This window comes from Trachurus trachurus, assembly GCF_905171665.1.
Source record: "Trachurus trachurus genome assembly, chromosome: 14".
Taxonomy (NCBI): Eukaryota; Metazoa; Chordata; class Actinopteri; order Carangiformes; family Carangidae; genus Trachurus; species Trachurus trachurus.
The window spans coordinates 1,009,368-1,022,751 of NC_139903.1; the positions used below are offsets into that span (position 1 = coordinate 1,009,368).

The 13,384-nt window shown below is 43.6% G+C and overlaps 1 protein-coding gene across 1 annotated transcript in view; it reads right to left on the reverse strand.

Annotated features, from left to right (window-relative positions):
• Window positions 1-13,384, reverse strand: part of LOC310996890 (uncharacterized protein) — a 227,766-nt gene that overhangs the window by 94,800 nt on the left and 119,582 nt on the right. The window contains exons 7-11 of the mRNA XM_083986399.1: window positions 9,073-9,350; window positions 7,259-8,784; window positions 4,827-5,000; window positions 3,951-4,124; window positions 1,893-2,066 (exon numbers count right to left, since the gene is read on the reverse strand). Coding sequence (XP_083842525.1) covers window positions 1,893-2,066; window positions 3,951-4,124; window positions 4,827-5,000; window positions 7,259-8,784; window positions 9,073-9,350 — 2,326 coding nt within the window. The remainder of the gene's footprint in view (window positions 1-1,892; window positions 2,067-3,950; window positions 4,125-4,826; window positions 5,001-7,258; window positions 8,785-9,072; window positions 9,351-13,384) is intronic.

The following is a 13,384-nucleotide window of genomic DNA, read 5'->3' on the forward strand; positions in this document are numbered from 1 at the left end:
GCCCGGCCGCTGCCACTGCCGCTCCGGCGGGGAAGGCGATCCTGGCAGTGAGCTTCACCTTCCTCGCCGGAGCAGCAGCGGCGGCGGGGGCCGGGCATCGGGGTCTGTGGAACGGGTTCATGAAGCCTGGTTGTCCTGACATGACTCACTCACAACACCGCAGCTGTAACGTTATGTTGTGTGTGTTGTAGCCTACTTTTCACGGTTAAATTATCACCGCGACACACACACACACAGAACGGCGAGTCAGTTAATACGCATGCGTGGAACGACAGGAATTAATTTTAAGAAGAATAAACGTTTACATGATCAAGGAATTAATTAATTCAGATTTAAAATCGGAATAAACCAACCACTTAATTCGGAATTAAGTTTAATTACAAATTATCATTTTCACTCGGAATTAAGTGTTTACATGGTCTGTTTAAAGCGGAATTAATTTTTATTAATTGAAGCTCTCATGTAAACCGGGCAATTGTGTTGTGTTGTCCTCCGCCAGTGTAGCGTTTAGAGGATAGTTGCTACAAAAGAATGTTATTGTTGCTAAGTAATGGATCTGCTGTTTCCTCCTCGTACTTTTATGTCGCCGTTATTTGTTTTCCATGCAGTGTTTCCGTGTTTAAATCAGTAAATATGATCGGCTTGAATGAGAAAAGGCTGTGATAGTCATTTTTTAAGAAGCTCCACCAATTTTGAAACAACACCCCCAACTGTTCAGTTTGGCAGGACGGCTGCAGAATACTGGTTGACCTAAACTTCCTCCATGTAAGATGGAAAACAATAAGTGCAGCAGATTTTTAAAGCCTTGTACATTACCACAGTTCTGTCTCTGAGCTTTTGGGGCAGTTCCTTTGACCTCATGGATCTCATTTTGCTCAGATGCAAATGAGCCACAAAGTTCATATTTAGACAGGTGTGTACCTTTCCAAATCATGTCCAAACTATTTAACTCAACATAGCTTGACTCAAATGTAGGTGCAGAACCATCTCAAAGAGGAATAAAAGAAATTGACAGCAGCTGAATGACCTACAGGAGTATCATATGGAGCTAAAACACTGCCGTCAAGCAAAACTGAAATAAAAAATGTTGAAAGCTTGAAACCCCGTGTTTGAAAGTGTACAAAAGATTTGAAAGGTTGAAATAAAAATTCAAATATCTGAAAACATTATTTTGTATTTGAATTTTTATTTCAAAACCTTTCAAAACACTGTTTACACCTACAAATCTTTTGTACGCTTTCAAACACGCCGGGTTTCAAGCTTTCACATTTTTTATTTCAGTTTTGCTTGATGGCAGTGTTTTAGCTCCATAGTATCAGAGCAAAGGGTCTGAATACTTGTTCGGGTGATATTTCAGGGTTTTTTTTTTTCTTTTTTCTTTTACATAAACCTGCAAAATAACAACTAAATTGAAGGGGGTCTGAATATTTTCCTCACTGCCTTCATGGCCTACTGTAGATGGACGGATGTGTGCTTCTGTTAATTTGTAGACAGGAGGAGGAGAGATGACAGGAGGAGGCCAGAGAAAGAGGTGAGTGGGGGCGAGTTTGTGTGTCACATCAAGATTCATTGAAATTGTGTCTTCTCTGGATGATCACCACTGATGATCTTAAAGATGAGGTTGATCTAATAAGATGTGTGTAGTTCTTTACAGATGTAGCCTCTCAATATTGCTGTCAAACTTCACCAGATATAAGCCTTTTAATATATAATTGACACCTGAAAATCCTTAGTCAAGGACACCCCAAGAAAGAGTGACTGGACTAAAACCACGACGACCATGACGACCCTCAGTGTGGATCAGGATAACATCAGCCTCATGTCTGCAGCTCAGTGTCAACACAACTTTCACATCACATTCATCTGAACACAGAAATAAAACAGAGTCTGACCGCAGAGTCTCCAGTCTACAGTCTGGACTCTCCAGAAAACCACTCAGATGCTTCACTCCTGAATCCTGCAGGTTGTTGAAGCTCAGGTCCAGTTCTCTCAGGTGGGAGGGGTTGGACTTCAGAGCTGAGACCAGAGAAGAACAGCTGATCTCTGACAACCAGCAGCCCCTCAATCTGAATAAAGAATAAAAGCAGTGAGTTGAGGACAAAGCTCCTTGTTGACAGCGTTCAGTGTCTCATCATCTGTTCAGAGCTGAAGAAGCTTCAGAAAGAACAAGTTCAGAAAATCAAAGTCCAACAGCTGAAGCAACAGGAAGCAGGTTAAACAGTGAAGAGAGAAAACAGCTCATTAATATTCATGAGAAGCTGCTGCTGCTTCAACACAGACACAGTGACTCCACCTCTTCACCTGTCAGCTCCACCTGTGGCTCCATCCAGACAAACTCATGTTGTGCAGCCACATTGATCAGAGATTTATTTATTTCTCAAGTTTTAAAGACAATAAACAAGAAAGGCTGAACTCTGTTGCTATGACAACAAACATGAAACTAGTGCTGTCAAGTTAACGCGTTAATTTTGGCGATTAATTTTAAACATTTAACACGTTGCAAAACATTAACGCTGTTTTGTTTACTTCCAGTGGCGGCTGACCCGTTACCTTTGGTGACGTGTGCAGGCAAACCAGACAAAGCCTGTACCGGCTGTAGCGCTGTTATTCTTCACTTTATTAGGGTTTAATATTTCTTCATGCGAGTAAGTAACCGTTCAGACGACCAATATGCGGTTAGTTTATCCACATGATGATGAAGTTGCTCCGACGACGTTCTCGGAGCAGTGACGCTCCACCAGCAGCGACCGTAGCGGAGCATCACCGAGGCAACAGCCCGGTCTGCGGAGCCGGTCGGCCAGGTAACAGCGCCGTCCCCGGGGTGAGACAGAGACAGAGAGCCGATTAACTTAACTACAGGTCTTTAGAGGTTCACCGCCGGCTGGTTTCACTCTCTTTAGATTAGTTATTGAATGTTTGTTTAGTTGTTTAATAGTTTGTTTGAATGAAAAGTGAAGCTTCATGTGTGAATTGGACAGAAGAGCAGCGTTGCCATGGAGATGTAGGCTACACAAATCACCACCTACAGATCAATAAATAAAACAATTAACTGATCAGTCTATAGCTATTCAATTTAATTTACGGAGGGAAATTCAGTGATGTGGTTGTTTTTTTGTGCACGTCTGCAGCACAGCTTGGTAGGAAAAAAGGAAAAACTAAATACGTTGGCCATGCCCATAAGTGGTCTGGAGTGGTCTTGATGGTTTTGATATTCAACCTGCACTTCAACACATGTAGCCTGGGTTGTTTTGTTATTATTTCTGTTGGAGAATATAAGCAAGTGGCCTTTTTTGTGCCAAATTTGTTCTTCACAGGAGAGAAACTGTGTTTAAAGTTTAAAAAAAGCCATTTAAATATTCTTTGAATTTTCTTTGTGTTTATTCTACACTAATTTTATGATTATACATAAATAAATATTTGTTATAAGCTCAAGTCGTAAGTGGACAAATGCAGTTCATTAATCGCGATTATTATTAAGAAAATTACAGAAAATTGTGCGATTAATTAGCTAGATTATTATTTTTTAATCGATTGACAGCCCTAGTAGAAACACATGTTGAATGAAGCAGCTGATGAAGCTCAGAGACAGATAAGCCTGCTGACTGACGTCACAGACTAAACCTGCTCAAACTTCTTTAAAGGGCTGAAATCAGCACACACTCTTCTATTCCATTCTACTATTTCACCAGAAACATAACAGAGGTGGAGCCAGAGGCTATTGATTATAGATCAGTTATTGTCGCACACATTAGCCTACATGTGTTTATGTAGTTGAGGAGAAATGTGAAGAGAAAGAGTGACTGGACTAAAACCAGAGAAGAAGAAAATAGACATCACCATGACGACCCTCAGTGTGGATCAGGATAACATCAGCCTCATGTCTGCAGCTCAGTGTCAACACAACTTTCACATCACATTCATCTGAACACAGAAATAAAACAGAGTCTAACCCCAGAGTCTCCAGTCTACAGTCTGGACTCTCCAGAAAACCACTCAGACCCTTCAGGTCTGAATCCTTCAGGTTGTTGGAGCTCAGGTTCAGGTGTCTCAGGTGGGAGGGGTTGGACTTCAGAGCTGAGCCCAGAGAAGAACAGCTGATCTCTGACAACCAGCAGCTCCACAATCTGAATGAAGAATAAAATCAGTGAGTTGAGGACAAAGCTCCTTGTTGACAGCGTTCAGTGTCTCATCATCTGTTCAGAGCTGAAGAAGCTTCAGAAAGAACAAGTTTAGAAAATCAAAGTCCAACAGCTGAAGCAAAAGGAAGCAGGTTAAACAGTCACATACAACATTAATCCTGAATACCTAAGATTCAGCCACAATCCAGATATGGTGGGTCACATGTTTTGGTTGTGCAGGGCTCTGAACAACTTCTGGACAGAAATCTTTGAAGCTCACATACATGGTGTCAATGTAGACCCTGATCCTGCAGTTGCCATCTTTGCAACAACAACCTCGGAAGAACAATTTACTGTGTGTGTGTGTGTGACGCGTGTATGAGTTGGAGATGTTTTTATTTATGGTATATCTATATATGTGAGTGTATAGATCTTTTTTCTATTTTCATTATTTTATGGGGGGAGGGGGTGGGCCTGGTTGATTTGCTGTAAAATGTTAATTGTTCTGTAACCTGAAAAAAGGCTACAACTAAAGTGCTTAAAAAAACAAAACAGCCACATACAGAGAGAAAACAGCTCATTAATATTCATGAGAAGCTGCTGCTGCTTCAACACAGACGTAGTGACTCCGCCTCTTAAACTCTGCCAGCTCCACCTGTAAGGACAAAGTGGAGACAAAAGTCCAACAGGTCCAGTCAGTGAACTGACCTCAGAGTCTCCAGTCTACAGTTTGGACTCTCCAGTCCAGCACACAGAGCCTTTACTGATGAATTATTCAGGTTGTTGTCACTCAGGTCCAGTTGTGTCAGGTGGGAGGGGCTGGACTTCAGAGCTGAGGCCACGACTTCACAGTGACTCTCTGAGAGTCGACAACCAACAAGTCTGTGAAGAGAGAAAACAAAATGTGTCAGAATTAAATCAGCTTTAGACTAAACAGTTGATGTATCTGATGACAGGATGTGATAAACATCTGAGGTTCAGGTCATCTTCTCTGTCTGAGTTTGACATGAAACATGGCTGGCATGTTCAGACCAAAACCCCCAAAATAGTTGGTTTTGGTGTGATATCAATAGTGGACTTGTCATATTCAAGGCTGTGAAGATGAGCAGGAAGGTGGAGAAGACAGTGACTGACAACATGATGGAGAAACATAATTTACAGAAACTAAATGTCTGGTGGTGATCTGGGCATCTACAAAATTTCAAGAAAAGCTAGAAAGCAGCTGCTTAAATCAGTTTCTGGAAAGTCAAAATAAAAAAACAAATTACAGGGGCAGGCAGCCCTGGTCAAAATTTCTGTTAATGTGTTAAACAGTTCATCAAGCAGAAGATGAAATGATCTCCAAAAGACAAAGTTAAACATGAAACACTCTTTTTTTCAATATCTAAATCAATATCAGTGTATTATTTTAGTTTTCTACAGTTTCAGAGTGAAAAAGGGAAACAAAGCAGCAGCCTGCAAAAGAATGAGATAAATAGTAAAGAGATTTACTATTTACACACTGGGATGGGGGGGGGGGGGGGGGGGGGGGTACAAGTTACTAACTTTGCAGGGGGGCCAGACCTTTGCTGAGGGACCTTTTCCTTTTCTGGCAGTTTGAAAAGGTAAAAGATGAAAAAAAATTATATAGTTTAAAACGTAAATGTGTCATCTATAACTTCATGTCTTTTGGAGATCATTTTTTCATCTTCCACTTGCTCAACTGTTCAGATTAACAGATATTTTGACCAGGGATGCCCAAACTTTTGCATGACACTGTTATGGTGATTAAACAGCAACAATCACAACCAGCTGAAGAATCAACATGTTGGAGCAAAGTCAAACTGAGGCCTTATCCGCATGAAAACGGAGCTTCACCCAAAAAGATATTTTTCTTGTTTGTCTGTAAACACGACATAGTTTCCAGAAATATCTGTGTACACACGGATCTACTGAAAATTAGGGCCCGACCGATTTATCGGCGAGCCGATTAAATCGGCCGATTATAGCCCGTTTGAAACTAATCGGTAATCGGCCAAAACTTGCAGATTGTCGCTGATATTTTCAGGAATAAAATGCAGGGAATAAAACTTGGTTTTACTTTGAAAAGATTCCCCCGCATGGCGACGACCTCATGACAAACTCCATCCACTACCACCTCAGTCACAGCACACAGCAGAGTGACTGATCTGTCTCAAAACCAGTGTTGCCACTGGCTTTCTGTTTCCCTTTTTTTTTTTTTTTACCGCGGTCGGGTTGTGAATTAATTAATTAATGCTCGTCTCCGGCCGTGTTGGGTCCGAGATTCAACAAGCCGGTCGGGGTCGGGTTTTACCGTTATATACCGGCACGGCAGTAGGCTCATTTATCACCAATAAACACAGTAGATGAGGGTGAGTGACTGAGCTGAGGCTGTGTGACGGGTGGGGGGGTCCGCGGTGTGGAGCGGTGCGGGACTCTGACTGCAGCGGGGACTATCATGGATCCGCTCCGTGACACTGCTGTGAGACTGACAGCCGGTGAGCGCTTTGACACGGTGCCGGGCACGGCAGCAACCGCTGATCGCTTTTGATTGAAAAGAGAGAGAGAGAGAGAGAGAGAGAGACGCCGTGCCGTGTAAAAAAAACAACAACAAAAAAGTATCACGTGTCATGACTTCCTGTATTTGGCCCTTCAGAATAAAAGCCCATATTGATTTTGACTTCATTTTGACAAGACATGGCTTCAAATGTTTTTTTTTTTCATGCAACCAATCGACCAATGAAATTTTAGTCGGCTAATGATTTTTTGGTCGACCAGGCAGCCCTAATTTATATATTATATAATATATATAGATATATTATTATAGTAATACAATTTTAAAACTTAATAAAAAAAATAAAATAATCGGCCGATTAATCGGTTATCGGGTTTTTTTCCCCCTAATAATCGTAATCGGCCCCAAAAAATCCATATCGGTCGGGCCCTACTGAAAATTACTAAAAACACTGTAATACATCCACCAGGCCTGTGTGGAGCGTATGTGTCGCTGTAACTGCCACACATAAACACTTATAACAGAGAAGAAGGAAATCTTCTCCTCTCCATCTCCAAACACTATAAGTGGATTAATTAATTATGATTTTAAAATGATTAATCGAACAGGCCTCGCCTGGACTCACCCAGCCTTTCTGCAGTTCCTCACAGCTGGGATCAGTCTCCATCGTCCCTGATCTGATGTGTTGTACTTCTTCAGGTCCAACTCATCCAGAACCTGCTCTGACATCTGCAGCATGTAGGCCAGAGCTGAACACTGGATCTCAGAGAGTTTCTTCTCTGATCTGTTCTCTGACCTCAGGAACTGTTGGATCTCCTGATGAACGGACTGGTCCTTCATCTCCGTCAGACAGTGGAAGATGTTGATGCTTCTGTCAGGAGAGATGTCATCACTGTTAATCTCCTTGAGGTTGTTGATGGTTCTCCAGATGGTTTCTGGACTGTTGTCTGTCTGACCCAGCAGACCTCCTAACAGCCTCTGGTTGGACTTCAGAGAGAGGCCATGAAGGAAGCGAACAAACAGGTCCAGGTGACCGTTTCTACTGCTGAGAGATTTCTGCATCGCTCTCTTCAGGAAGTCATCCAGGGTTGAATAATAATACAGTTTTCCCAGGAAGTTCTCCAGGACCTGTGTGTTCCCGTTGGTGAAACAGTGGAACATGTAGACTGCAGCCAGAAACTCCTGAACACTCAGATGAACGAAGCAGTAGACTGTTTTCTGGAAGATCACACTCTCTCTTTTGAAGATCTCAGTACAGAGTCCTGAGTTCACCAAGGCCTCTGTGACATCCAGACCACACTGCTCCAGGTCTTCTTGGTAGAACATGATGTTTCCTTGCTCCAGCTGTTCAAACGCCAGCCTCCCCAGCTTCAGAAGAACTTCCCTGTCGGCCCTCGTCAGCTTCTGTGGACTCGTCTCATGTCCTTCACCGTACTTGTTCTTCTTCCTCTTTGTCTGGACCAGCAGGAAGTGTGAGAACAGGTCTGTCGTGGTCTTGGGCAGCTCTCCTCGCTGGTTTGTGGTCAACATGTGCTCCAGAACTGTAGCACTGATCCAGCAGAAGACTGGGACTTGACACATGATGTGGAGGGTCCTGGACGTCTTGATGTGTGAGATGATTCTTCTGGACAGATCTTCATCACTGGACCTCCTCCTGAAGTACTCCTCCATCTGGGCGTCAGTGAAGCCTCGGACCTCTGTGACCCTGTCAACACATGTAGGAGAGATCTGATTGGCTGCTGCAGGTCTGGAGGTGATCCAGACCAGAGCCGAGGGAAGCAGATTCCCCTGGATTAGGTTTGTCAGCAGCACGTTGACTGATGACGTCTGTGTGACATCAGACACAACCTCCCAGTTGTTGAAGTCCAGTGACAGTCGGCTTTCATCCAGGCCGTCAAAGATGAAGAGAAGTTTACAGACAGCCAGCTGCTCTGCTGTGACCTTCTGTAATGTTGGATGGAAAACATGGAGCAGCCTGAGAAGACTCAACCGCTGATCTCTGATCAGGTTCAGCTCCCTGAACGAAAGCAGAACCAGCAGACTGACATCTTGGTTCTCCAAGCCCTCGGCCCAGTCCAGAGTGAACTTCTGCACCGAGAAGGTTTTTCCAACGCCAGCGACGCCGTTGGTCAGAACCACTCTGATGGGTCTCTGTTGGACAGGTGAGACCGTAGAGACTTTGTCTCTCTGTTGGACAGCTGAGACTGTAGAGACTTTGTCTCTCTGTTGGACAGGTGAGACCGTAGAGACGTTGTCTCTCTGGTGGACAGGTGAGACCGTAGAGACGTTGTCTCTCTGGTGGACAGGTGAGACCGTAGAGACTTTGTCTCTCCGTTGGACAGGTGAGACTTTAGAAACATTATGTCTATGTCGGACAGTCATGTCTTTAAAGACACTGTTTTTCTGTTGAACAGGTAAGACTTCAGAGATGAAATTTCTCTGTTGGTCAGGTAAGTCTTTAAAGATGTCGTTGCACTTGATTGGAGTGTCATGGAGGGTCTTCTTCTTGGACGTTGTCTCCAGCTGTCTCACCTCATGTTGGGTATTAACCTCTTCACTCTGTCCCTCTGTGATGTAGAGCTCAGTGTAGATGCTGTTGAGGAGGGTTTCACTTCCTGTTCCACGACTTGTTCCCTTAGTTCCTTCAGTCACTCGTACACATCTGCTCCTCAGACTGATCTTATGTTGATCTAAAACCTCCTGCAGACCACGATCTGCTGAGAGACAAGAGACAGAGTCAGACTGAAGACATTTCATTACACACTGATGACACTTATCTCTCATTATATCCCTCACTCAGTGTATCAAAGATGTCAGACAAAACAGAAGTACTCTACTTTCTTTGTTGCTCAGAGACAGAAAATTGCAACACATCTCAATTCTCTCACTTTAACCACATTACAAGATCAGCATTCTACCATCTCGCGTGTGTGTGGCAAGGTGAAGAGGGCCCGGGCGGTGATTGAACCCACACCTCCCGGGTAAGAGTCATGCGTGCTTGTGTTGCACCCTCAAGCAGACATGACCCCATCTCACGTTTGGCAACTTTATTTGTCCCGGTTACATTCGTTTTTTTTACGAGGCTTACACCAACGCAGGGAGGCATCATGTAAACAAAAGCAACTCTGCTGTGCGCCCGCTGATGACATCACATCACCTCTGACCTCAGTCCGAAAAATATAAAATATAAACAAAATGAAAATACAGTTTAAATAGCTTCTGTTTACTTTTTCAGTTCTTTAGCTCACTGGCATCTGAATTATAAAAATGTAAAATATAAAAATGTAAATTAAATAATAAATGTTATATCTGGGTCTCAACACCCTCCCCCACTAAATAAAATGTTGCCAAACATTTTCTTTATCTCTTAACAATTGAACGCTTTGTGAAAAGGTAAGTCAACAGGTATGTACGACACACGGCACATTTTTTCATTTACAGGATGATGAGGTTGTACTATCTTAATAATCCATTCTTTTTTCTTTGCAAAAGTCTCTCATGGCCACAATACAGGATCAAATGTTCATAGTCCATATGTATTGAAGGGTGCATAGTCCATAGAAGCATTGGTGGGCCCCCCAAATCTTCACAAATGGGACAAGGAAATTACCATATACACCCAGAACTGTGTGTTAACACATTTCATAGCCATGTACTAAGTCTATTCTGTACACACTACTAATTCCTACTTTACAGTATGTACCACACTACCGTCTTGCCTACAAAATACTAGAATGATAACCCCCCATTTTCTGTACTTATTATTAAAATAAATGTTCAGATAACCTGTTTTTTTTTTAATATTCTGTAACGTGTATCAATTACCAAATTGGACTATAACTTATGTAACATATCAGAAATAAACTAACTTATTAACTTGTCTTGTGTGTGTGTGAATCTCTATTCATGACAAAAAGGATACATGGATGATGATCTGGTCAGCAGGTCATGGCTGGTCTCAGAGGGCTCTCTCACACCGACAGGGCAGGTTTTCAGCTGTTGAAAGGTTGGCTGGCCTAGCTGGTCATAGGTGTAGACACGTCTGGGCTGTCGAACTCTCTTAGGCCTTTCCCTCTGTGTTTCAGCATCACTCTGCTCATCCTCGGATTCCACAGCTGGAGTGTCACTCTTTTCCTCCACGCCATGTCTGTCCTCCACATGTTCCTCTTCAGAGCATTCCTCAGGTATAAACGCCACCTCAGGTCTGTCTCTGGACGTGTCACTCTTGGGGCAGAACTCTTTTGCTTCTGCATTGAGGGGCAGATCTGCATGTCTCACTGCTGTCCACAAGTGATACTCCTCTTCACTGGAACTGTCTGTATCAGCTGGGTCCGTGTTGTGCTTGCGTGTATGTTGTCTTCCTGTTCTTTGTTTTGTTTTGTTTCCACTGTTTTTCTCTTTCAGGTTGGATTCATCCGCCTCTGGCTCTTCAACCAGGTAGGGGCACGGCAGGAGTAGGTTTCGGTGTAACACACGTCTTCTCCCAGTTCCTTGCAATGGCTCAACCACATACACTGGACTATCAGGGCCTTTCCTTCCCTTGACAACATAAATCACGTCTTCCCAGTGGCTGCGCAGTTTTCCAGTGCCACCTCTGGGTGTGAGGTTTCTCACCAGGACATGATCACCTGACTCAAGTGTCGAGCTCCATGCACGCTGATTGTAATGTTTCTGTCCTCTTTTAGCACTTTTCTTCATATTCTGCCTTGCAATGGCATAGGCTTCTTGCATGACTTCTCTCCATTTCTCTGCATAGCCAGCCTGTGACTGGTTTCTCTCCTCTCCTCTTCTGGGGAACATCAGGTCCACTGGTAGTGTTGGTTCACGACCAAAGAGAAGGAAGAATGGAGAAAATCCTGTTGCCTCATGCACAGTTGCGTTATAGGCGTGGACCACTTTGTTAAGGTGCTCCTTCCACCTTGACTTCTGAGACTCCTCCAGTGTACGCAGCATTCCAAGCAGTGTTCTATTGAAGCGCTCCGCAGGATTTGCTTGAGGATGATATGGAGAAGTGCGGGAGTGACGAATACCACAGTAATCTTGGAGCTTGTGGAAGAGAGTGTTTTCAAACTCTTTTCCCTGGTCGTGGTGTATCTTGGATGGGAAACCAAAACGCATGATAAAGTCATCAAAAAGCTTTCTGGCTGCTGTCTTCCCAGACTTGTCTCTTGTTGCATATGCCTGCGCATATTTAGTAAAATGATCAACAACTACAAGTATGTATTCCTCACCTCCCTTACACTTGTCCAGATGTAAGTAATCGATGGAGATCATCTCAAACGGTGCAGAAGTCTCTATACTCTGTATGGCTGTTCTGGTTACTCTGTTCGGTTTCTTTCTCTTAATGCAGCGACACACTTTAGTAACATAATGTTCCATCTCCTGTCTCATCTTAGGCCAAAAGAAGCGTTCTCTTGCTAGAGCCACCATTCTATCTGCACCTAAGTGTCCCATTTCTTCATGTAGATGTTTGTACACAACTGGTTTCAGAGACTCAGGAACAACTAGCTGCTTCCTTGTTGCAGTTTCTCTTCGGAGGATGCCATCACCATCTATCTGCAGACGGGGCCACTCCCTGAGAAGTTGTCGGACGCCTTCATTCTCTCTCAACTTGTCTTTATGTTTCAGATGGACATATGTTTTTTTCAAAGTCACTACTCTGTTTATGACTAGGTCTGCATTTTGAGCTGCCCTTATGTCGTCTGCTGCAAGAGGCTGAATTGGCTCTGAGATGTTGCATCCTTCTGGCAGCGCATCTTCATTACAAGTAACAGCAGAGATCCAATTCACTTCTCCTGTCTCGTCTATGTCCAGGGCTTTCCCGATGCATTTGACGGTTTCCTGTTGACACTCTTCAGTACATTCTTGGATGACATCCTCAATGGATTCTGGTCGGCGTGACAGAAAGTCTGCATCTCTATTTGCTGTTCCAGGTCTGTATTTCAATGTAAACCTATAATCCGCTAACTCTGCCACCCAGCGGTGTCCAGCTGCATTCAGTTTTGCTGACTTTGTGACATACGTCAGGGGATTATTGTCACTGTAAACTGTAAAGTGGGGTGCATGGAAAAGATAGTCCCGAAACCGCTCTGTTATGGCCCATTTCAGCGCCAGGAATTCTAATTTGCCAGAGTGTAACTTGTAATTCCTCTCTGCTGCTGTTAAGGTCCTTGATCCATAGGCTATCACTCTGAGAACACCCTCTTGACGCTGGTACAAAACTGCACCTAGGCCTTCTTCAGAGGCATCCACATGTAGCACAAAGGGTTTCTCTAGATCAGGGTACGCCATGACTGGTGGATTTGTCAACTGGTCCACAATTTTGTTTAGTATTTCTTTGTGGAGCGCTGTCCACTGGACTGGATGAGAAGGTGGCAACTGAGCAGATTTGCGGCTAAGCTCCTTTTTCTTTTGACTTTGCTTCACGTCAGACTTGGGCTTTGCTAAGAGTTCATAAAGGGGCTTGGCTGTCCTAGAAAAGTCTGGTATGTAAGATCTGTAATAACTAAGGAAGCCCATTAGTTTTCTCACCTCTCGCACAGTAGTTGGTGTTTCATGCTTCAGTGCTTGAACCGCCTCTGCTTCTTTAGGGTTCATCTTGTATCCCTCTGCAGAGACAACACGACCTACATAACAGACCTCACTTTTGAAAAAGTCACATTTTTTTGGTCTCAGTTTTATGCCACACTCTTGCTGTCGTCTGAGCACCTGTCTCACATTTTGAATGTGTTGATTGAAGCTGGAGCTAAAA